General features: G+C 42.1%; 1 protein-coding gene across 1 annotated transcript; it reads left to right on the top strand.

The window, feature by feature from the left end:
* The first annotated feature begins 14,779 nt into the window (after nucleotides 1–14,779).
* ciartb (circadian associated repressor of transcription b) lies at nucleotides 14,780–23,324 on the top strand. Its single transcript, XM_004553113.6, has 6 exons — nucleotides 14,780–14,935; nucleotides 17,016–17,478; nucleotides 17,825–17,900; nucleotides 18,413–18,491; nucleotides 20,140–20,269; nucleotides 21,648–23,324. Exons 2-6 carry the CDS (start codon nucleotides 17,056–17,058, stop codon nucleotides 22,038–22,040), a joined length of 1,101 nt encoding a protein of 366 aa, XP_004553170.1. The 5' UTR covers nucleotides 14,780–14,935; nucleotides 17,016–17,055; the 3' UTR covers nucleotides 22,041–23,324.
* The last annotated feature ends 1,349 nt before the right edge of the window (nucleotides 23,325–24,673 follow it).

The following is a 24,673-nucleotide window of genomic DNA, read 5'->3' as shown; positions in this document are numbered from 1 at the left end:
CACGTTTCACTGACTATATGAAAATACCACAGAGAGGATGGGCTTAACTCTGGCCGCCCAACACAGTTTGAAATCATAAGCAGAGGCTCATTTAACAACTATAACAGGGGAAATTTAGTGCTTTCAGGGAAACGAAAATATATCATTCAAAATCCCAGAGACCTAGAGGAAAGAAGATTAATTGCAGGATAAATTGTTGTAATGCTGAATATCCCTGACTGGCTTAGTTTGTGGCTATACATAATTACCCGCATGGCCTTCAAACTGTTAAACTGAGATCTGCTGAGCAAACAATACTGAGTGGATTTCGCCCTTTGAAAGGTAATGGACCAGGAGAGGGCTCAGGCTAAAATTAGTTACTGTAACGGTGTTTTATCCTGACAATGAGCTTTCTGCCCAAAGTCCACACAACACCTCACCACTGCCTCCCTCCTCCCTGTCACCACTACTCTTTAGGCTGTTGGCAGATTCATTTGCGCTTGACCTAGTTAATGTCTCTGGAGAAATGGAGGAGTAAACACACACATGCAAATGCTCCACTCCAGAAAACCTGGAATTTTCCATTCTTCCACACCCAGTCCACAAGCCAGACCACGGGAGGAACATTTTGGGCATGTGATGCACTGCACGTAACAGCCTGATAACATATTGACAACACCAAGCCTAGTAGTGAGGTCACCTGTAGTAGTGAGGTCATCTTCTGAATTACCTCCAAAATGCATTTGATATTTACTTGATTGTCTCTTGAAAATGTTTAAGGTTTCAATTATTTTAAACTACAGTAGAGTGAAACTGAGGTTCATATTATTCTTCAGGCATGCTAGATTTCATTTGAGTATGCCACTAGTGGGAACTCTTTAAAAGAAAAGTCAAGGTAAAATAAGGAGCGCGTGTATAATATGTGCAATGTAACTGGAGACTAGATTTCCCTGGTAAAACAATTTGATCAAATTAACAATGACTAATAAAATGAGAGCAAAAGCCATCTCAGCTTTTCTTCAGTTGTTTTCTTTTGTTTACTGCCATCATTTCTATCCACCGAAAAGCATCCTGCAGATGGCAGGTCTGGCTGTAAATAAATATGACACCCAACATCTGCCCAATATTTGCATTTTCATGAAAACTGGTCTGATGGGGTTATATTTTCGTGTCCGTATCAAGTAAGCGCTGTTTAATTGTTCCGCCCAGATAACTGCCCATTCTTCTCTTTGATATGCCCATGGAATTATGGGAAATTCAAACGTTTAGCAACTCCAATAACGTGGCTGGCAATATTTTACTTGTGAGTCTGTGTGTCCTCATGGCAAAATCTGGTTCTGGTAACACCCACTGCAGTAGGGACACCTCAACGATATTCACTGCAACAGCACAATAGTTTTGCATCTGTACATTCGCATAGAATAAAATAGATTGTGTTGCAGAGATCAAACTGTAGTTCAAAGTTGTGTGCACTTCTATACATGTGTACTGAGTAAAGAGCTGCAATGTAAAGGGACCAAGGGGTTTATTATCTCCCACAAATCTGTCAACTACGGTGTCAGAAAATTGGTGTTTATTAAGTGTTGGGTTAAAATGGACTGATTCTTTTATAGTGCATTTCTACTTGATCACATGCCTCATTCATCCAAGCAATTTTTCTTTGCCCGAGTGCTTTCTATCTAACATTCCCACTCTGCTAAACTCATGGGAAAGCAATTTAAGACTCAGTATCTTGCACAACAATACTTTGGCATGCAGATGGGAGCAGCCAAGGATTAAACTACTAGCCTTCCGATTAATAGATGATCTGCTCTACCTAATGGGCTACAGACACCCCATAAAATAAAAGCACAAGATTTGGTGTGACTAGTCCTAATCTCAGCGCTACAATGTCAGCGCTTACTTTTATACTAGTTCTGAGCTGTTGTTATTATTGTTAAATACAATAGCAGGAAAAACACAAATAGCTCAGTAAGTCATAATGGTGTCACAGTGAGCCGGCATAAACAATACTGGGACACTAAAAATGATGCACAGCAATAACTTTCTTATGTGAAATGTAAAACGATCTAACATACACACTTACAAAACACTTTAATATATACATACTAGTATCCAGTAGCACTGAGTTGAGATTTTATGTGCATCAAATAACAAGATGAAAAATTTATAAGCTGTAAAATTTAGACTCTGTGCTTATGTGCTTGTGTACGCTGCCTCTCTCTATCTGTCATTACTAATGCAGATGCCTGATTTGATCTGATTTAACCTGTGCTTTACCTGCAACGACTGTTTTTGTGTTCTGTTATAATGCATCACTGCGTCTCTTAATTTAGAAATAATTATCTGTAGACTGTAGTCTTCAGCTAAAATCCATTGTATGGGCACAGAAGACAGGAAAGACTGACAAATGGATACAGTGCAAACTCTTATGTGGATAAATTAAGGTTCTGGGGGTCATAAGAACTTTTTAAAGTAAACACTGAGTCACGGGCATGGAGATTTAGTCTAAAGAAAAATGTCACCCTGTTCGCTATCTGCTGCAACTGGCAGCTAAAAATTGCCATCTGGCTCATTCAGCACACTCTTGAGTATATTTCTTGAGTGTTACTGCTTTCTGAAGCACATAATGTGTTAACAGAAAAAAAAAAACAGTGGCACACTGCAGCTTACATCATCGCTTCTGGTAATAAGCCATGTGCAGTCTATTTTTAAGAAGATTCACAAACTTCTGCATTTTTGCATTTGCAGTTAACAAATTGAAACATGCCAAACATCACTGTTTGTGTGGCACTACAATGTTAAACTTCACATGGAACAAGGATGCTACTGAGCATGTGTGCTATTGTGGGGTAAACAGGATGAGGAAATGGGCTTTGAGATGAAGTCTGGCTGGAAGATCACTGAAGGAATTACAACAGGGGTGTGAAAGTGTCAGAAATGGCAGTGAGGGGGCTGGAACAAGATTCACAAACTGTGTACAGAACGATAGGAGGTATGTGTGAGTGAGAGAGAAAGCTGAGGACAGGAGACTGCAAGAGTGTCACGTGTATGCCAGAATAAGCATAGAGTGCTGCAATCTCTGGACACAGTGGCAGCAAGTCAGGCCCTCAGTCCCTCAGGTTCCTCATGCTCCTTCCACATGTATGGGTGATCGTGGCTCAAAGAGTTGGCAGTTCGTTTTGTAACCAGAAGGTTGCCGGTTCGAGCCCCAGCTTGGACAGTCTCGGTTGTTGTGTCCTTGGGCAAGACACTTCACCTACCGCCTACTGATAATGACCTGAGGGGCCGATGACGCGATATGGCAGCCTCGCTTCTGTCAGTCTGCCCCAGGGCAGCTGTGGCTACAACTGTAGCTGGCCTCCACCAGTGTGTGAATGAATAGTGGAATTGTAAAGCGCTATATAAATGCAATCTATTATTATTATGTAGTTTTCGTAGCGTCCACACTTTCGTCACCCCTCCTCTTGCTTGCCTTATCTAACCTTGTCCTCTTTAAGATTTGCGCTCTAGCTGTCTTGACAATTTCCTGCCTCGTGTAAACTGCTAACACGAATCAGAAGCATTTTGTTGCTGTAACTCGGGCTTATTTTCACTCCACTGATAAATTTTTGTCTATGACGCTACAAGAATGACTTCAGCTTTGCATGTATACATATACTACAGTACCATGCAAAAGTTTGGAGTCCTCCCTAATTTCTTTATATTTAGCTGTCCAGACTTCTTGAATGAGATTCAAAGCTCTTCTTTGAATGTTGGCTGCCTTTCATTCAGTTCTCTGTCTAGATGATCCCACAGTGCTTCGATAATGTTGAGGTCCAGACTCTGGAACTCAACATTACTGGTCCAGTAGGTACCTCTTGGCTAAGTATAGCTCTGGACCCCTGACTGAAATGCAACCACAAACCATGACAGAGCCTCCACCGTGTTTTACAATTGACTGTAAATGCTCACTGTTGTACCTCTCTCCTGACTTCCTCCACACATGTGGATGTTTTGAACTAAAACTGCATCTCCATAAGAACTGCTGCCACTGGCTTCAGTCTAGTTCTTGTGTAATTTGGCATAACTCAGCCTTTTCCCCCTGTTTCCATTTCCTAATATTGGCTTTTTGTCAACCATATTGAGACCATTTCTGATGAGACTTCAGTGAACAGTAGATGGATTAACTGAGGGGCCAGATGCATTTCTCAAGTCTTTTGTCAGCTAAATTTGCTTGTTTTATTCCCTGTTTGTTTAGTAAATGACTTTCAGATACTGGTTATCTACTGTATATAGGTTTTTTTTTAATTTTTTGAGCCTGTTACTTCTTCTTTTGTCCTCAGTTGTTTTAAAGACACTCACCTAATCACTCTTTGGAAATCATCTTGATGGTGCAAAAATACTATTTTATGCCCATCAGAGTCAACTAAAAAATGAGAAAAAAAAAGTTTTGTGACAGGTTGCTGGTAAAAATGCCCAAGATTGAATTTAAAATGGGTTCTTTGCTAAATTGTCTGTTGTGGGAAGACTCAACACAGGTTCATCCCTTTAGTTAGGTGACGTTTTCATGCTTCAATGATTCATAGATCAATGTTAAGTGGTTAAAAAATACATTCCACTAAAAATGATCAGGTACAAGGACTGGACTGAAAATGAGTTGAAAAGAAGAAAATGTACAAAGAAAAACTTTGACAGATAGAGAGAGCTATTGCTCAAAGCCGCTTTTAAAATTTAAGTCTTGCTCCTCAGAACCAAAACATAAGCAAATGAGGAGGTGACTCAAGACTTCTGCACAGTACTGTACATATATACTCCACATTTTGAGTGCACATGAGCTTGATGCAGACTAACTTTACTGTTATGTTGTTGGCATTTGAAAGCCATTACACAAACTCTTTTATGACCATGCATTAGAGCAGGTCCAGCAGGTGCCCCTTGGCTAAGTATAGGGTGCAGTCACTGCTTAAATGTGCCATCTTGTTGTTTCTGTTACAAAGAAGCTGATGGAGGAGAGTAGGAGTGTAACACCCCTCTGTAGCCCTCTGAATCTCAGCACTACTCCTCCTCAGAAGAAGAAGACTGGAGAGATGCCAGGTACTTTTTTTTCCCACTTTAAAAGGTTGGGATGACATCCAAACAAAAGAGCACAAGTCCTAATGTGGGCCTCACAATGTTATGCAACTATATTACTGCAGCAGCAGCATAATAAAAAAAATATACATAAGGCAAGTTGAAGCTTTTCTGTTCCTATTGGTGAGCAAAACACAAACCTCACTCCTGGGGCACGGCCAAGGACACGTGTTAGCCACAAACAACCCCTGCTATTAAAGGTTTGTTCTGTGTGGAAATTTCAGCCTGACTCTTCAACCACACTGTAGAGCACTCTGAATGGGTGACTAATGCATGTGTGCTACTCTGCTACACCAGGGAGTTGTGACAATGAGATCCTGCTTCCTGTGACTCCATTTCAGCTCATACGAGCAATATATTACCGACATTAAACGTAACTAAATCACACTGGCTTAATGGTTGAAGAAGACCGTTCAAGGAATTAAATGCTCAAATCCACCATGGCATTGTCCAAAGTAACCCCTGAAGTATGCTTCCACAGCTACATATTTAAAAAGCCTTCTCACTAATCATTCGCATAATGAGAAATGTAATAAAATCTTTGCTTTGCTGTTTAACAGCCAGCGCATAGACTTTAACACATTCTTAATGGCTAATTTCTAAGTGTCGTAATGTAATGGAGGAAGCTGTAATTGATTCTTTAATTACCTGATATTCCTATAACGGCATTTGACAACTGACATGGCTGTTCTATATCCCCTGTTTAAATGGCTATATCTTTAATTCATTAAGACAAATACAAGCAGTATTGTGTTTATGTTTCCTCAATAGTTAAATATTGATCAAAAAATTCATGTTAATTATTTATAATTAACTGTAGGATGTTCAAAAATAATTATATGGGGCACAGAGACTAAAATAGAATAAAAAAGCTAAACCTTGACTGATTAAGGCAAAGTTCACAAAGTCCAACAAAGGAGTGACACAAGCTAGGAATTCAGAACTGAAGTGTAAGAAACAAGTGGTTGACAACAACAGGATGATCTGACAAAGGGTAAAGGGAGGGATGCACCCAAGGCCAGGACACACAGTCACACAGTTAATGTTAACATGGTGCTCATATTAACACAGAGTCGCTAAACACAAAGAGCCCCCTTAGGACATTCCCGGTCGTTAAGTGATGACGTGAGGAATCCTACTTCCGGGCCTAAAGTAGTCTGCGTTTAATATGGCTTTTGTATTGTTAACATGTTTAATGTTATGTATTTTCTTCTATTTAATCTCAAAAAGCTCCTAAAACAGTCATTGACCACTGTTGACCTCCCCCTGCTTTTATTACCGCTAATCATTTATTTAAGCTCAGTTTTTAAAACCTTAGGATGTAACTACAGCCCAGCCCTTGCAGCAGTATATGAACGACTAACCTCGTATTGTGGATGGATTATCTCAGTTGTTCTCCTGGCTGAAGTTTGGTCCTTTTACAGCATCCTGCCATGCGATTACATTTGTTCCTGACCACCGAGAACACTCACGTTAACTTTTATCAAGTGGAAAAAAAGTTAGCTTGTTTATATTAAGCTAACATAGCTGTGTCGCTAGCGGTCACGTAGCACATCATTATATACCAGCTAGCCAAACTTCAGTAACCCTACAAACGTCACTGCTGTTTAGTTTTCTGTCTTCATTTATGTTGGAAGTGATAACATAGCTGTACATTTTAATTTGTTTCCAAAACCCCGCAGTCAGGACATGCTATATTATATTTAGATAGAAGCTAGCGAGCTAACTTCCTGCTAACTTCTAACTCCGTTAAATGTCATAAATTCCGTTTTCATGGATGCCTGGATGGTAAACTCAATTGTTACAGCTGGTAGAGCAGAACGCTGATCATTTTATTAAAGATGAAAGACTTCAGACAGTTTTTCAATTCTCAGTAATGCCATAGTGATCGTTTGATATATGGACCTTGTTACGAAATCAGGTTCACCCCGGTTCTTTTATTCATCGAAACTTCCAGAGACGGCACCGGAACTCAGTAGTTATTTCACAAAACCTTTATTCATCGTTATTCATTTTCATTTAAGCATGCACTTCTAGAAGGGAAGACGTGAGTGCACTCATGTGCCTATGTGAGTGCACATGAGTGAGTGTGCGTGTGGATGTGTGTGCATGACAGTTAAAACACTGTGGGTGTAGGTGACTCCCTAGAGGTCATAAAACCCATCTCCCTTCCAGACCACAGTTATCCAGTTACAAATGTTGAGACCTCCACCCAAACATTCTCTGGGGAATTTCCACTCAGCATTAACTCCTCTCTGTTTTACTTTCACAGTTCAACTAGGGAGGGTCTCCTATACTCTACTCCTAAGTTCATGACACAATCAGGCCTTTATTACCAGAGGTGTGGACTCGAGTCACATGACTTGGACTCGAGTCAGACTCGAGTCATTAATTTTATGACTTTAGACTTGACTTGAAAAAATGTTCTAAGACTTGTGACTTGACTTGGACTTTTACACCAATGACTTGAGACTTGAATTGGACTTGAACCGGTTTACTTGAAAAGACTTGATATTTTACCCCAAATATAAAATTTAACATGCATATTATATAGAGATTGAAAATGTGAGGTCATTCACGGGTAGAACCGCAAAGGATTCTGGGAACTCGTGGCAAGCGGTACTAGCGCACGCAGGCTTTCAATTAAAATCAGTTATACAGCGATAAAAAGAAACACAAAAATGTCAAGAAGCTGTTGTATTATTAACTGCAATAGCCGGTCGCATGACAGCCACGGGAAGCCGACGGGTAAAGAGATCGGTTGTTATCGGATTACGTCGTTGAAGAGAAATTGTTCGAGCCATGTTTCCGAAGTAACAAAGACGCGACGGATGGCCTGGATTGCAGCCATTCAAAGACCAAATATAACGTCCCAGAACACTCCAGCTCACAGGTTAGTCTGCTCCAAGCATTTACACGAAGGTCAGTGTTTTTTAGTAGTTAATACGTCATTTTCATAACATAATTAGTGATATAGGTTACAAGCAAGTCTGGCGCTGAACAGAAATTGTCGTGCTATGCTCCTTTATTTATTGTGCATAAATAGTGAATTGTCCTGACACAATATTGCGTTTCGCTTCTGTTATTATGGTACATTGACAAAAACATATACTTTTATTCACAGGATAAAACAGGTTTTTTGTATCACTAATTGCCCAGTGCGATTACAGACTGCGGTAAAGTGAGCCGTCATTTGTGAGCCGCGGTCAAGCCAGCCGCCTCCTATCCGCGCGGTGATTACAGCATACAATATTATTGTCACTGCTACATTTCTGTAACGCTACCAGAAATTATTTCCACTACTAATTAATTACCGTTGAGCTCAAAGGTTATATTAATAAACGGTTAACGAATGTGTATTTATGACGACAATTTGTGAGACTGGTAAACTTATGATACGTACGATGGTCTTTCGTTCTACACGGTGCATTTCAAGGTCCTGCACCCATCCGTCGGTAAACTGTACCTGGGCTTGTTGCAGTGACCTGAAGTTACTAAACTTCATGAGTGTATGCACTCACTCCAAGAACCGTATAATTATAAATATGCATATAAATATGCTAAGATGAGATAGCTGACTTCATCTAACTAGCAAATGTTGTCCAGGCTACGTTGGTGATACAGTTTTTTTTAATGTGTATGATATTTTTGTCATGCGATTTTAAAGCCAGTCCTACAACCGCATCCAAGAATAACATGCAGCTTATCTCAGAACTGTCGGTGAAAATTATTCTTGGAGCTAGGTTTAATTGAGCTGCATTTTAAAGAGGTGCAATTTCACAATTTGTGTATATTTTCTAAGTTCACTATTTTGTCATGTGTTGAGAAAAACACAGATTTTAAAATTACATGGTCTAATATTTACATTTAGCATAACTGCAACATTATTTTTTCGTTTTTTTTTTTAAAGACTCGAAAGGACTTGAAATTCAAAGTTTCAGACTTGTGACTTGACTCGGACTTTTACACCAGTGACTTGAGACTCGACTCTGACTTGCCTGACATTACTTGAGACTTGACTTGAGACTTGAGGATAAAGACTTGAGACTTACTTGAGACTTGCAAAACAATGACTTGGTCCCACCTCTGTTTATTACATTGAGGGCAGTGTCAGTGTCTCTGCAATAATTCTAGATTCTATGTTAACACATTTCTCAACTCTAAAACAGGCTACACATAATTCTACATTCTATGTTAACACATTTCTAAACTCTAAATCAGCTAAGCATTTCTACAACCTGCAGCGGAGTTTAGGCCCAGACACGGCTAGTGAAGTCAGACTTAACGACCGGATTCCACGGAGTGCTTGACATTGTGTTTGTGTCACCTTTTGTTTTACTTTTGCACGTGTGAACCTTGATCTCATCGCCTGACCAGTCCCTTTGACCCTTTATCTTTTGTCACTGTTGTCTTATTCTTTCATTCTGGCACCCCACGATCCCCTTTATCAGAACCTTTTATTCTCTGTATTTAAATGATAAAACCCACTGTTTTCTGTTGGACATCCCCTTCTTATCTCTAGTATTCTTGTAGTAGCTAGTCCTGTGTTGGCTAACCTTCAAGACGCACTCTCTTGGCTGGTAAACCCACTGTGTACCAAAGTACTTAAGCCTAGATTAACCCTTGATTATACTTCCTGCATCTGCAAGGCCATTAGGGCCCACTAGGGTCTGCTTTCGTAATCAGCATTCACATGCGTGGCTGTTTTGTTTGTGACCTAAATGGGAATTTACATAACAATGGCCAATAAGACTTTGCATTGCATTACATTACAATTATTGTAATTTAAATTCTAAAGTCACAAAAAATGTATGTGGAGCTCCCAAGAGCTCATCGTCTGATGACAAAAGTCACTCGAACCCTAGAGGGCTTGGGGACATTGAAAGCTTTCAATGAAATCCTGAGGAACTACACTTGAGTCAGATTGCTTAATAATCCAGCAGTAATTGTTTTTATCATTTAAACTGATATTTCACATCTCTGAAAAGACACATGCTGCTGTCAGAAGAGGCCTGTGAGGAGATTTGGGGTCGAAACTCATTGCTATGAAAGAGCTATGATCCTCCAAGTGAGGTTAGATACTTTGCTACAAAGAAATTATCAGCCCATATCGCATCACTTCTAGTTAGGATCTTGCACTAAAACGCCCACATGATGATTCCATAAAAGTGGCAGCAGCGGGAGCGTGGGCAGCTCTACGTTGGACATAAATTTGGCGGCTAGCCTGTTGTCACTCGTCTCATCAGCTCTCCACAGGGAGCCTCAAATACAGAATTGGTCAACCTATGTAATGGAAGTCCAATTATGTGCTTTATTTGTTTTGTTTTGTCATCACAACCCACAGATACATCTTTTAACAACAGTAGACGAGTGTGAACAGAGTTGTCAAAGCTTTTGCCGGGTAACTTTTTTTGGACTCGTGTTTTTTTTTAATCTCTCAAAAATCCCCTTACATAACCCTAACCTTCACATTAAGATTATAGGCTATTACGCTGCTGCTACTAACTCACAATATTACATCATCTGGAATCAATATGGCTGCATGGCAAAAAAAGCTGTAGTAACAATGAATCACAGGAGGCTAATATTTTTAGGTCTTTTTTTGACGTGGAACCCGATACTTTAAAGATCGTTTCTCTGAGGTGTAAACTGGCCAAAGTTCCAACCTAGTGCAGGAATTATTCAATGCTTGTGGTGAGCTCACAGTGCTCTGCATCATGTGTAGCCCTCCTCATCTGTGCTTGGAGAACGCAGGCTGGAGCACTTACATAACCTAGTTAAAATATACCCCAGTCACATGTAACATTCAGCCCTGCAGATAGATATCCCACTGTCGCTTGAGCTGCTCTGGCAGCCGTTCAGACACTAGAGAGAGTATAAACATGCACGCACGCACACACACATACATAAAATATTTGTCAGTGGTTTGCTGCCAGACATTCTCAACTGCCTGCATGTGAACTGTCTGTGTGGAAAATGGTCAGGGAGCTTTTTCTCTGGATGAAGCACATGTGACTGAAGTTGGAAGAGGGAGAAGGTGCAAAAGGAAGAGGGAGGGTGTATGACGGGGCGCCGGAAGTCCAACCCTTTAAAGCAACAAAAATGCAATGAGTATCACTCTGACTGCATAACCTCTAATATCAAATCTAAATGCGATTGGCTGCGCATACAACTGACACCCCACCCCGCTGCAGCGTGCCCACAGTACATGCAGTTACTCTTCTAGTGTGTGGGTGGGGTTTATTTGTAGAAGTAGCATTTACTGTAACAGGATGACATATCTGGAGGAGTAATATGCTACACTAGGGAGAAGTGGAAGACATATTTTCTAACCAAGATTAAAGCTAAACAGGGTCCAGACATGGTGAAGGATTGCCCAGATTCAGATTAAAGTCTAAAGCAATTTCAGGCATTCTGTTATTGTCACGTGGAACATCTGTGAAGATCACTGTAAAAAACATAAGCAGAGAACGGGATCCAAGTCACAAAGTTCATCTTCAGCTAGATTGATGGGAAAATTAGGTTTTATTCCTCAAAGCTGAAATGCTCAATTGGTGGCTGAGACTTGAGGGAGGTAGTCCAAGGCTTTGCAAACATTACAGGAAAAAAAGTTATGTAATCCTGTTATTACAAGTCTATGAATCACTGCAAGGACCCAATATTTTGTACCGATGTCAATTATGTGCAGCCAGAGGACGTTTTTAATGTCTGGTACACCTTTGTGTTTACATTTGTGTTCCCTGCAGCAGCTTTAGTTGTCGTTAACACAGTTATGGACATTCCTGTCGGTTTTCTCCTCCATCTGAGCTCCAAACCAAAACCTGTCCCTAAGTCGCACTCCTGCTATTAGTGGTGAGCAGGCATAACGTGAACAATGGTGTGGGAAGTCTGTTGTTTGCCGTCCCAATTTAAAGAAACCATGCATGTGTGTGTCACCATAGGTCAGGTTTTGAGTTTGGGAAAGCATATGGAGCAAAGCCAGGGTACACCCAGCTGAGTCATATACACAGTTCACACGACAGATGTTGATATAACAGACACAAACGCAAATACGCTCCCGTGCAAATGGCACCCAAACACTCTCACATGTATGCCTGCGTCCCCTTGCAGCATATTTACCGGTAAGGCCACAGTCTCTCTCATTCCCTCACTTTATGCAAGTGTAACACGGGTCAGTTTAGGTTATTGGCTAGTGCTTTTGATGGCAAGTCATTCCATTAGACATGTGACGCTGCCTGAAAATGAGAAACAGATTTTACAATACCGTAAATCGTGCACACATGTACTTGAGTTCAGAGCTGCCTTTAGTCCATAGGGTGAGGTGCGGTTGATGCTCCCCACGCACACGTGCTGCGTCTTTATTTTTTATTTTTTCGAGAAGACAGGGTTAGACAGGGACAGATGTTCAGCGTATGCCCTATAATAAAGTGGGTGTGAGTCTCTGATTGGTCTTTTATTTTTTATGAATGAGAGCGGGAGAAATCCAGTCTCTGTGGGATATGTTTTCAGCCTGCCTCTCTGACAAATTGAAAATCGCAGTGCCAGTTTGTGTCATGTGACTCATCTTGGATCCTGACAGGAAAACGCACAGATAAAAAGAGTTCCCTTTTGTGAACAGACTGCAAATTGCTGCTGTTGTTCTTTATGCGAATGACAGATTGTGAAAATTGGAGAACGGCTCCGTAGAATTGGATTCGTGTTAAACACTTAAGCATTCCTGGCGAGTACACAAAATACTGAAACATTCACGACAATCTGTGGCTAAGGTTTCTATATGTATGATGCCATGCGTGCGTGGTTCAGAATGCTGAATGTATGAGCCCAATAAAAGCTCTTTGAACATCAAATGCATGCAGATATGTCTGTTTCCTGTGCTTTGAGGTGAATGGGATATATATTTCACAGTGACAGCCTCTAAGACAAATAAGGGAAATGAGAGTTTGCTGGAAAGCTGTAGGAAGCTCTCTGTCGTCACAAAGTCTGGGGTCACCAGGGGATCAGAGCCTGGGGAGCAGAACAACAACAAGCTGTTTGTGGGATGTGTGAGAGACCGCTGTGACTTAGAGGACAATTAAAATTCAAAATGAATCTCTAACCATGCCAGTAGGTGTGTCACCTTGACTGGTTTCAGAATGCATTCTTCACAGCAGGATGTGATTACAGGCTCATCCGTAGAGAGCAAAGCTAGTGTTTGCTGGTGCCCTCATCCTGCCTGATCTTCATTGTGACGGCAGCACATAAAGCAAAAGTAGCCACATATGCTACTCTATGATCACTTGACCACAAATTGCCTTTTCAATCTAATTACAATGGTACAAGCTCATTATAGAAGGCAAAGATGACAGTCCAAGAAGTCCTTCTGCATTATATCTCAGACAGATTTGCACCCGGTTGTTAAAACTGTCTGGGCAGCGTCCTCGGCTCTGTAAACATCTCGCGGAGCCTTTTCGCATGTGACCTGTTTACTCTGGAGAGAGAAGGGGGGGAAATGTTTTGTTTCAAATCCTGTCTATCCGCATTGTCAACTGAGGGAGATGAGGAGACCAGGCCGTTTGTGCTTTTTGGGTGGGCGTCTCCCGGGCGCACGTGATCTCTCTCCCCGCCCCCCACCACTGTTTGCTGTGAAAGGGTTCGTGACTCACTGGCTCCAAGCTCAGGATTCTTGTCTGGCCTCTGACAGAGGGCACTTAATCCTACTCTCTCATGCAGTCAAACAGAGGTCCTATGAGTCATCAGTTTTACCATCATTGTGCCTAGAAAAAAATAAATTATAAATTTAAAAAAAATACAGAGCTATGGTCAAGAAGAAGCAGCTTTGCGTGTGGAAAAGTGGTTCTGGTTTCGTGTATTTACCTTCTCAAGAAAAGCAAAATGAAACAATTAATGACTAATTCCACTAATGATTCATCTTAATGCATTATTTACTTAGTCACTCACAACTTGGAGACATCTTATGTAATGTCTTGTGGTATGCAGAAAGCATTCATGTACTTACACAAGTACTGTATAGTTTCGCAGCAGGTACTTTCTCTCGTCTATTTCTCCTCTATTTTCTAAAAGCTAGTTACTTTGCAGGTCATTCAAATTAAGCGTGTTATCATTTTATAACGTTAAACGATAACAAAGTAGCCTTATATTACAGATTTAAATGTCAGAAATGACCTAATAATATATATTACATGGACAGAATCTTTCTTATAATAAATACATGTGAATCGATCTTACCAGTTGCCCTTTACTTTCTCCCCCCCCCACTCACCACACCACCACCATTAGCAAACATATTTTAAATGTGCAAAAATAAGTGCCTGCTACACTCTACCGAAGTGTCCTTGGGCAAACTCATTAACTCTCACACTTGTTCCTGAAATTGCTGACTGCGTCTTTAGCAGTGCCGCTCAGCTTACTGACATGCCTCAAGTCAAGCATCATCATCCAGATGATATAATGCCCAAGAATGCCTGTAGAATGACCACAGCCAGCCCTGGCTTGACTTTTCACCCAGCTGCTGAAATGAAACCGATCCGCGTGTCCACGTGTTTGTGTCATTTCCATGTCATTTGCATATGTAAACCGGCCTCGCCTATTGCTCCGCGACTGCACTGAACGGAGGAGCCGATTGGACAGTCGGAGCCGCTCGAGGAGCAAATGGGAGCGCATGCTCCTGCTAGTCCCGCCCTCCCAGACACGTTGCCTTGGGAGAAGCAACACGGGCCGATCACTGGATGTTCTGCCTCCTCTCTCTCACGCCGCACGTCCAGCACATCAGCTGCTCTCTGCCTACAGTCCTACTGGATTTACCGCTAAACAAAGGAAGAACGACCAGCCGCTCCATCCTGAGAAGGTAGGCACCCATGCTCATCTCCTTTTAATGCCCAGAGCCTCCCGATAAATATCACTTACTTTGTGTTTCTGAGGGGACTAAGCGATATCCTAGTAATATTATTATTTTAAATCATCCAGAGGCATTTCACACAGACAACCTGGTCAGAAAAACAAAGAGTTTGCGGTTGTGTTTAGTGCTGCGATATGGTAGCCTTCCCGTGACAGGGACTGGTATTCCTGTTTCATTTCTTTCTTTATTGTTTAAATATATATATTTATATTTTACAAATTCAGCATGCTGCCAAATTTACTGAGACTGATGAGGAAGTATATTGTGTCTGTTACCCAACTGATGTGAAACCCGCATTTAGGCGGACAGATCAGACCTGCCACCTTATCTTCCTATGCGCGTTTTCTCTGGCGAGAGATAACGACGTGTGAATATCGGAAATATTCTCTTATATTTCAAGCATATCGGCGTACGTGTTAAGCGCTGGGCATCTCTATTCAGGTGCCCCACCTACACAGGTAGATGTAGACGTCGAGGTCGCGGAAGCTAACTGGTATATATATATTTTTAAATTGCTTTATGGGACCACCTTTCCTTTGATTCAGAAATCCACGGTGTTAGCTGTTATCAGTACCTCCTACTGCTATTTAAAGTGTTATTAGAATATAACTGTAGGCCTATATGAGCATGCAAAGGCCCAGGGCAAGTGAATATTTAGTAAGCTCGCCATGTGTATGCTGTTTTTATCACAGAAAGAAATTAGTAGTAGCGTGGAGCTAGTCATGGCACATATATGTTGATATATTTTCTCAGTGCTATTGGATTCATTTAGAGTTAGTATATTAATAAGAAGGGCGACTTTTATACAATTATAGAGAGAAATTAGATTTTCTTTTTGCTACTGCAGTGTCTGTGCATGTTTTGTGTTGTGTAATACAGTATTACACAACACAAAACAGACTGACATTGCAGTAGCTTGGAATTAGATTCAAGATTCTTTGGGACTTTGCTGAATCTCTTCTATGGCGCTCAATACTCACGTGCTCCTGTAAATCATTGCTTTGATTTAGAGCAATGATGATGTATATGTTTTGCGTTTTATTCAGTATATCAGTAAATGTCCGCTCCACCCCTCCTCTGTAACAATAAGATCAGAAGGCGACAAAGAATCAGGGAGCAATTAACCCCTCTACCCTCAAATTTTACAGGAAGCAAGAGACATGGCAGTCCTTAACTCTGGAAATCCTAAAATGATCTCTGTGCTGAAAATGCTGTTCTCACTTCCCCTCTTGTAATAAACACAGAGGGAATATACTGCAATTAAGCCTCCGTGAAGAGCCTTTAGTTGGATTTTCTTTTTTATTCAGAAGGCGTTCATTGCTGAAGAACGCTTCCCATTTTCTTAAATCTCTTTTTTCACCCCACAAGTGTCACTTGTGTTGATGGGAGGTCTGCGGTTCGTCGAACTACTAGTCGTCATGGTGGCAGACCTCTGCCCCTTTGAATAAGCAAGCGAACGAAGTGCATGAATGAATGTGGTGGTAGCAGCTGGCAGGCCAGCTGACAGAAGCGGACTGAGGGTGGTGGGGGGGATAGTCAGGGTAGCAATTGTGAAATTTAGAAATGTGTTTGTTTGTGATGTGAAGACGCTTGAGGGTTGCAGTGAAAAAAATTTGGAGGGACAAATGACGTGAGCCTCCCACCCACCACCCTCCGAGTATTGGATGGGGCACGGGACCGTTTGCTGTTTGCTTTTGATGGTGGCTGGCCTGTGTTTACTGGCTCAGGTGTTGCATCTGCAAAACAAACAGGTCATTGTGGTCCCAACAACTGTTATCTCACTGCCACCATCTGCTCCGAGTACACTGCTGTCCCTCCTCTGTCTTTATTGTTATTTCTGCTTGGCTGGAGTTTTTTTGTTCTTTCTTGACTTTTTGCTCGAGAACACTACATTTGATTATTTTGGCTAAAGGCCTTGATGTAGTTAATTTTTAATTTACTGTTTCTCGTCTCCGCATCTGTTATCGCTGCTCCCTTTAATATGTTTCGTGTTGTTGCAATGTAATAACGGTGAGTTTCTCTTTGTCAGGTCGGTGATGGTCAGTGCTATTTAGACCCTGCAGCTGAGGATGTCTGCTACAGATTCGGACAACTCCATTGACTGGCTGGCTAGCGACAATGAGGATAATGAGAACGAGCAGGAGCCTGACTGTACCAGAAAGCACAGCCAGACAGAAGCTCCTTTATCCCCCTGTGCCTCTTCGCACCTGGGCCCGACTGACAGCAGCTGCCGCTGGAGCAGCGACTTGAAGGAGGGCGACGGTAACTGGAGCGGGGTCAGGGAGGTCTCCAGCCGGGGATCTCCCGGCTGCATGGAAAAATGGGACAGAGACACCGCCACTGGACTGTGTAAAACACAGCAAGGAGAAAGAATGAATGGCAACAACACTCAGCAGGCACTGAAGAGACCCCGCGGCTCTACAGAGGACGAATGCAAAGAACGGCAGCTCATTGCCAACATGTCAGAGAAAGAGAGAATTTTTAGCAGCAAGGTGAGCGCCTCTGTGGTTCATGTGTGCTTTCCACAGACAGTGGTTGACAGTTTCAGCAAAACTAGCGCGTACCCTGTCACCCAGACTGATTCCCGTAGTGGTTTTACAGAGTGCTTCCTGCATGACATTTCCAGTAAAAATGACCTTCCCCTATTTGCTATCCGTTTCTAAAGAACTAGACTTTTTCTGTCTTAAGTCAAACAAAGCTAGTTAGTCATGGAAAGTTGTTGTCAATTAATATAACAAAATGAACTGGGGGGAGGCTGATTTATTATGAGCTTATCAGAAAAGGTTTTTAAGTTGTTTTATTACCCACTAACACTAATAAATCTGTTATTATTTTCAGTGCATGGAGTTACAATGCTACATTCATCCATTGTCATCAATCTTGAATGGCCTTCGTTCAGGGAGATACAAAGAAAGTAAGTCAGCATTTAATATGTCTTCTGCTTCACACACAAGATATTAACCTGATTGAACACAAAATGTCTTAGTTGAGTCTGTTTTTCACGGTCTCTTTTGTCTCAGAAAGAAAAAAACAATAGAGCGCATAGACTACGCAAGTCTTTGTGGAATAGGTGTCCTTGAGATATGAGCGCGAGACGTCTGAAACATGCATTGTCGTAGGACTGTCATCTAACCACAAGCATTCCTTGTATATGTGCGCATGTGTGTGTAAAGTGATGCAGTTCTTGAGTCAGATAGGCATTATGAGGATCTCTGAAAGAGAGCACCGTGTTCAGGCGGGCGCAAAAACTGCTTAGTTTGGGATCTTAGTCAAACCCGAACCTTGTGTGACCCAGCACTTCCTGGCCACAGAAGCAGGGAGTCTGTTCCTTCACACACACATTTCACACTACCCATCTGCTGAACAGACTCAGCCCTGCTGTCAACACAGTTCATGTGGCTCATGCTACAACTTTCTTCTTGCCAGGACTCAGCAGTTTCCAGGAGAGTGTCGCCATGGACCGGATTCAGAGGATCATGGGTGTTCTGCAGAACCCCTACATGGGGTAGGTGACCCACATTCTGCCCTACATGAAACAATGATAATCGGTACTTTGACATAAATGTGTCAGCGTAGAAAATCTGTGTGCTCTTTTCACTTGTGGTTTCAAACCCGTGTGAGAACCACAGTGCATCCCCCAGCATACATATACAAGGGCTACCCAATACTGCTTGCTATCTGTGGGTCGAAGTGGTCTCCGTTATGTTTCTGACACATGGCTCACAGCAGGTTGCTGCTACCCCCGCACATTCAGGATAAATTTACTGCAGAGATGGCTGCCTCTCACTAAAGCTGGGCATCTTGTTAAAAATGTATCAGGCTTCACTGTGAGAGCGGCCCACTTGTGTCTGTGTGATTAGCTCTCCACCGGCCAGACAGCATAATGGAATATGCTATCACCCCTTTCAAGGAGAAACTCTTATAGTCCCTGTTTCCCAGTCAAATTTAAAATGTTTTGATATTTCACATTGTTAAATGGAAAAAAACTACCAATTCTCAAGTCCTTATGATCTGATTTTTAGTGCAGTTTTTTCCCCACACATATAAAAAAGAATATCTGTCCATTCATTTGCGCATTTTCTTAACTGCTGAATAGAAAACTTCCATATCTGATGAACGTTGCTATCAAAAAATTCCAGAAACTCGTGTAATATATGTTTCAATTATCTGGAAACAGGAAACTGTCACATTTGAGAAGCTGGAAAGTTTTGAGTTTTTGATTTGAGTAATCACTTTAGAGCATAATTTCACAGAGCGATTGCACTCAGCGATCGTATCAATACTATTTGATTACACTGAAACGAAATCCCGGCATCGTGTACAGTTTAGCTGTGAAACTGAATAGGAAGCTTTGGGGTGCAGTTAGCACAAGGCTTTGCATCAAGGTATATTAGACAAAGTGCTCCTGAGCCTAGCGCAGACTAATTGGAGCCCTCACCCACCAGCTGCTGCCTCCATAAGGGAAACAAAGAGTGGGTGTGGCAGCCTCCCTGCAGACAGCCAGGGCAGAGGCTGGAAGGTGGACTAAACCCCTCCCTCGTGTCTCTCCTGGTGTCTGCTCTGTGTTGCCAGCTGGCAGCCCCTGGAGCAACACAATGGTAGATAGGATCAAAGTGACTTTTTTTTAGCAGCCACTGTGGCGGATAATCTTTCACATGAATTTAACATGGGTTGGACTGAATATAGCAGGAAGGTCCCGATCGTACGGCCCAGGCTAATCCCCGCTCGCCATCTGGTTCTGACGGGCAGCAGTTAAGGGGGATTCTGACTGCGCCCACCTCCGACGTGAACTGCGTCAACTGTTTTATTTTTACACTGACGCTGTGGGAGAACGTTGTGGCTTTGGCGTTTATATTTAGAGGCGAGCGGGAGTATTATACGCCAGTCCACGTGTGAGCTCAAAGCATGTGAGAAATGTACTTAAGACAATGTTCCCCTCCCCACACACGGAGAGCAGGCTTTGTTGAGCGAGCGAATGTGTTCGCTTGCCTTTCAAGAGCGCATATTTCCTGTGCGAGCTTGATGGGGAGGTAGATTTCAGAGAAGAGGTTACCAAGATTTTTGCTCGATTACTCAGATTCGCGCGCGATAGCTTGAGTAAATAGCTCTCTCTCACTCTCTGTTTCTTTTCTTTTTTTCACCTCTGCTTCCAGGGAGAAGTACATTAATATCATTCTTAAAATGGAAGAAATGCTGAAGAGCTGGTTCCCTAATGTAAAGCTTCAAGAACACCCACTCACTGTCACCCAAACAGAGGAAGCTGCTCCCACCAAGAAACTGAAGGTAAAGTTAAAAAAAAGAAGCTGTTGTGTAAGAGCTCTTCGCCTAGATAAATCCCGCTGCCAAGAACATATGGTGACGACGCAGTGAAAGAGCGACTAAAATATCTATTATTATTTAATCACAGGTCTGGAACAGGGACAGGAGGATTAAAAGCTATTTTTACTGAGGTATTACTGCAGTCTCAGGTTCACTAAGAACAATGACAGAGGAGAAAAGGTAATTTTGGAGGAGTGTCCCTAAGGGGATAAGAAAGGTCAGGATACTTTAGAACATTCTTTTGCATTTAATTGGTGAGGAATTAGTCCCGACACACCCTGTCATGAACAGGATTTTATGATCTACATTAGGTTTTTTTTATTCTTTATAACTGACTACACCCACTATGATCGATACTGCTCATACCAGATCCCTACTACCAAGTCTGATTGCTACAGTGTGTAAATTATGCAGGTGGTGCAGCTCAATCGGAGGAGGTTCCCAATTCAAGTATTTCTAGTAGCGCGAGCGTGGCTGAACGCAGACTATGTCTTGCTCTGTGCTACGTGTGAGAAAAGAAAACTGGGGGAATTCTCACGGATTATCTAAAGATGGTGTGTTTAAACAAATACACAGAGAATTATCGCCCTCAGAACCGTGCTCATAATTTTGGTCTTATTCCTGCCACGCTCTTCAGCGTGTTATTTACTTTCTGGATAAAAACATCTCATTGGACACTTAGTGTCCGGCACCAGATGGCAGACAAAATAAGTAGCTTTTCAACAAGCTGGGGCTTCTAGTAACTAAACAACAAGATCCTCAAGAATTAGTGGAGGCCAAATTACGGTTCAGAGAGAATATTTTAGAAACAAAACTCAAAATTAATGCCAGTGTTTACCCCTAATGTTAGATATTAAACAGAGGAAATTAAATCATTTTGAGGCGCTAATACACTGTGTACATGTGTGTTCGGGTTGTTGCAGCGCCCCACCCAGATTTTGGGGCTTATTTGCTCTCGGGCCATTTTTATGGCTCCTGCAGTGTGTTTAGGGGTGGCTGTAGCTCAGGAGGTAAACCAGGTCATCTGCTAATCGGAAGGTTGGTGGCTTGATCAGAGTGTGAACGTTCGATGGAAAGCACTTAGAGGAGAAAAGTGCTTGTGGTATAAAGTGCTTTGAGTGCTTGAGTAGGAAAGCGCTATAAAAGATCAAACCATTTACCGTTTTAGTGTTGCTTTCAGCCCTTCCATTATCTGGGCCTCACTCAGATTTCTGCACGATGAATATATTATTTATATTTCAGGGTCCTTATAATAACTAGATGGACAGCAAATGAAAATTAGGTCTTGGTAATCAATTAGAATCATCGCTGAATAATAAAACTTTTTTGTCATACTCAACAGCTGTCTCCAGTTACCACATCTGCAGCAGCGAGCGCCATCACTACTAGCGATCCTCCAGCCACCGCCAAAGCCCTGAGAGTCACAGATCTCACTCCTCCTGGAGCTTACTCTGCCAATAATCTGAAGTGGCTCCACACGTCACCCATTTGCTCTCCCACAGCAGAGCAGGCCCAGGCTGGTCCCAGGCCCCTGCTGACCCCCAGTGACAGAGACCTAACGCAGGACAGCGCCGTGTCCTCCAGCACAGACAGCCAAACTAAGACAAACTTGGTGCCCAGAGGCCCGCCGCCGGGCAAAATCAACGCGCCCTGTCTAGAGAGGCTTCTAAAATCGACGGACAGCATCATCACACGTAAGGGAACAGGGCGTTTGACGGACAGCAGCTGGTCCTAGTCCACACAGAGGGCTCGGTGTAAGCAGCGCGCAGAGGAGCCCCGCCTTGCCCACCCTGCAGGGAGCCAATCAGCTCACTTAGCTCATTCCAGCCTTCAGGAGAGATGAGAGCCTTCAAAAGGGATGTTACCGATTCCTCTTTTAATATGGAAGCGGTGTCGACGAACAATGTGACTTTTCTGTACGGCGGTGTACCCTCTCTAACACGACAACTATCTGCTTTATTTCCCTTTTTGTTGACTTATCTCTTCTTTTTTCCCCCCTCTTCTCTCTTTTTATTTTTGCACTCTTCAACAGCGTGTGTGAGAGTTGGAAGGATAAATTTCACATGCCGTGATACCGGAGAAAGTATTTTCATAACTGAATTTGTTCGCACTGGCTTGTAGATGTAAAAAAGAAAAAAAAATACAGTCTGAGTATCTGTGAAGCTGCCATTACGAGTGAAAGAGAAAGAACTGAAGGAAAGGTTTGTGCTGAAAGGAAGGAAGATATGTCAGTGATCTACATATTGTTGTGCTGAAAATGTGGGTGAAATGTGATGTTGTTCCCCTCCCCTCCCATGACTCCACTCTTAAGTTTATTGATGTGACTGTTACTCATTTGTATTCTTTATAAATAACTCTTTTGGTACAACTGTTCTACCTCAGCGAGCACCACGTCACGGTTAGTGAGTAAGAATGTGAACACTATGCTCAAAGTAAGGACACCTCGACAGAGCTACGGTGAGCCACCAAATGGCCTCTGACGACAAGGTCTGCAGCGCAAAGTCTCCCCTCTTCTACAAACGGAGGATGCTGTCTCAGTGGGGATGCTCTCGTGGCCTGACTGGTGCCAGTGTAAAGAATGTCAACTGCAGATTTCTTTTTCGAGTCTCCCAGTAGAAGGCAAACAGTGCCTGTAACGTCAAGCTGTGCCTGTAAGCTGGTTTAATAAAGAGAAAGAGAGAGAACCGTTTGGAAACCTTGCTCCTCTGTCCTCTGTGGGATGTACAAATCAGGAATTCTCACTCTCCTGCCGTTTTCCTGTTTTGAGTAAGTTATTCAGATCTCGCCAACTATTTTCTGTGGTGAAGCAGAACAATAGCTTTTTTTTCCTTTTTTTTTTTTTGCCACAGAACTGGACAGTATGTTGGACCAGCGGAGAGATGGACAAGCTTTTTTGTCTGTGTAAATCTTACAGGAAGGTTGTCAATTTACCCTGAAAAGTGGCCTTTACAGTGTGAAATTTTATACTTTCAAAATAAATGTGGTTATATTTGTTTGATGCAAAACAAATGGCTACAGATTCTTCTGTTGTGAAATTTCTTAACACTGTAAAGCCTAAACCATGAAACACTAGTGTGTTTATTGAACCTTCTGACAAATCTTTATTAGAAGAATTTAAACATCAAACTATATATGAGTATTAATTTACAGATTTTTGTTGCCTACTACAACTTATTCCAGCTCTTCAGGGAAAAACAATCACACTGATGATGTAGAGGTCTCAAAACCTGATAAAAATCCAGGTATTCAATATGACACACTTGGTTTTCACCAAAGGTCTTTCAAAGGGTGACGTATAAGCAAAAAGAATATACACAATGGCCTGAAAATAATTCTCAACCAAGAGCTAAACCCGCTCAATTATGCATCAAAGACCCCCCAAAGAAAGAAGAAAAGAGTGCTATCTGATTAATGTCGTAGTTGGGCCAATTATAGGGTGAGTCACTCAAAGCGAGCCTACTTCCTGAGGGAATAAAAAGATTTATTGTTTGCAGGGTAGGGTTTCATCTTCTTTGCCTCAGTTGTGCTGTACAGGCAAAGTGAAATTACTGCTTGCAGGGCTCAGTATCACTTCACATTTCTCAGAAAGTGTTGCCACGCTGTGTTTTTACATGCCTGTAGACAAAGAGGAATTCCAAGCGCACAGTTTTTCACAACCTGCAAGAAAGAGGGAGAATGGCTCTGCCTGTGCCAGATTTCACATTTGATTTGCAGATTAGTTCATGAAAAAGGCAAGAAGCAAGTCTTTTATACTCTCGTGTGTGGCCACGATATAAGCATTTAGCTCCACTTCTAAATGTATTTAGAACATATTTGCAATCCAGCAAGCAAATGCCTCATGTTTGACAAAAAGAAGATGCTTTTTTTAATTTTATTTGTTAGGCCCAATTTTTGCTTCTGAACATTTTGTGAAACCACTGATACCTCTGACTGTGGATTCACTTTCACTCAGCTCATGTCGAATTTTGTTTCTGTCAGTAAGAACATGTCATGGCCACGAGGTCTGAAAATAGAAGCATGTGGGAGTTCTACAGCCTCGAAAACAACCGTTCAGGAAGTTAAGGAGAGAAAAAATGGTAGCGATCTACCCCATTTTCATTTGTGCTTCACTAAATTACACATCAGCGAAGCACGTGTCTGTTTTTCCGAGCTGAAAGGCTTGATTTGGTCGATTAGCCGCACTGCTTTGTTTCAGTGTTGCTGCCCCAGATCTCATCTCTCAGGAAAAGGCTAATGGTCTGGACTCACGTGCACAGATGACCTGACAGCGTTCGTGTCCATCGACAGCTGGCACAGATCGCCCAGAAAGTTGTTGTTATGAATGATAGGAAGAGCTGCATCAACAAAAGACAGAACTCTCAATATAAA

The sequence above is a fragment of the Maylandia zebra genome, linkage group LG7 (assembly GCF_041146795.1).
Source record: "Maylandia zebra isolate NMK-2024a linkage group LG7, Mzebra_GT3a, whole genome shotgun sequence".
Classification (NCBI taxonomy): Eukaryota; Metazoa; Chordata; class Actinopteri; order Cichliformes; family Cichlidae; genus Maylandia; species Maylandia zebra.
The sequence above is the reverse complement of the archived record's forward strand: the minus strand, read 5'-3'. Positions and strand labels throughout refer to the sequence as shown.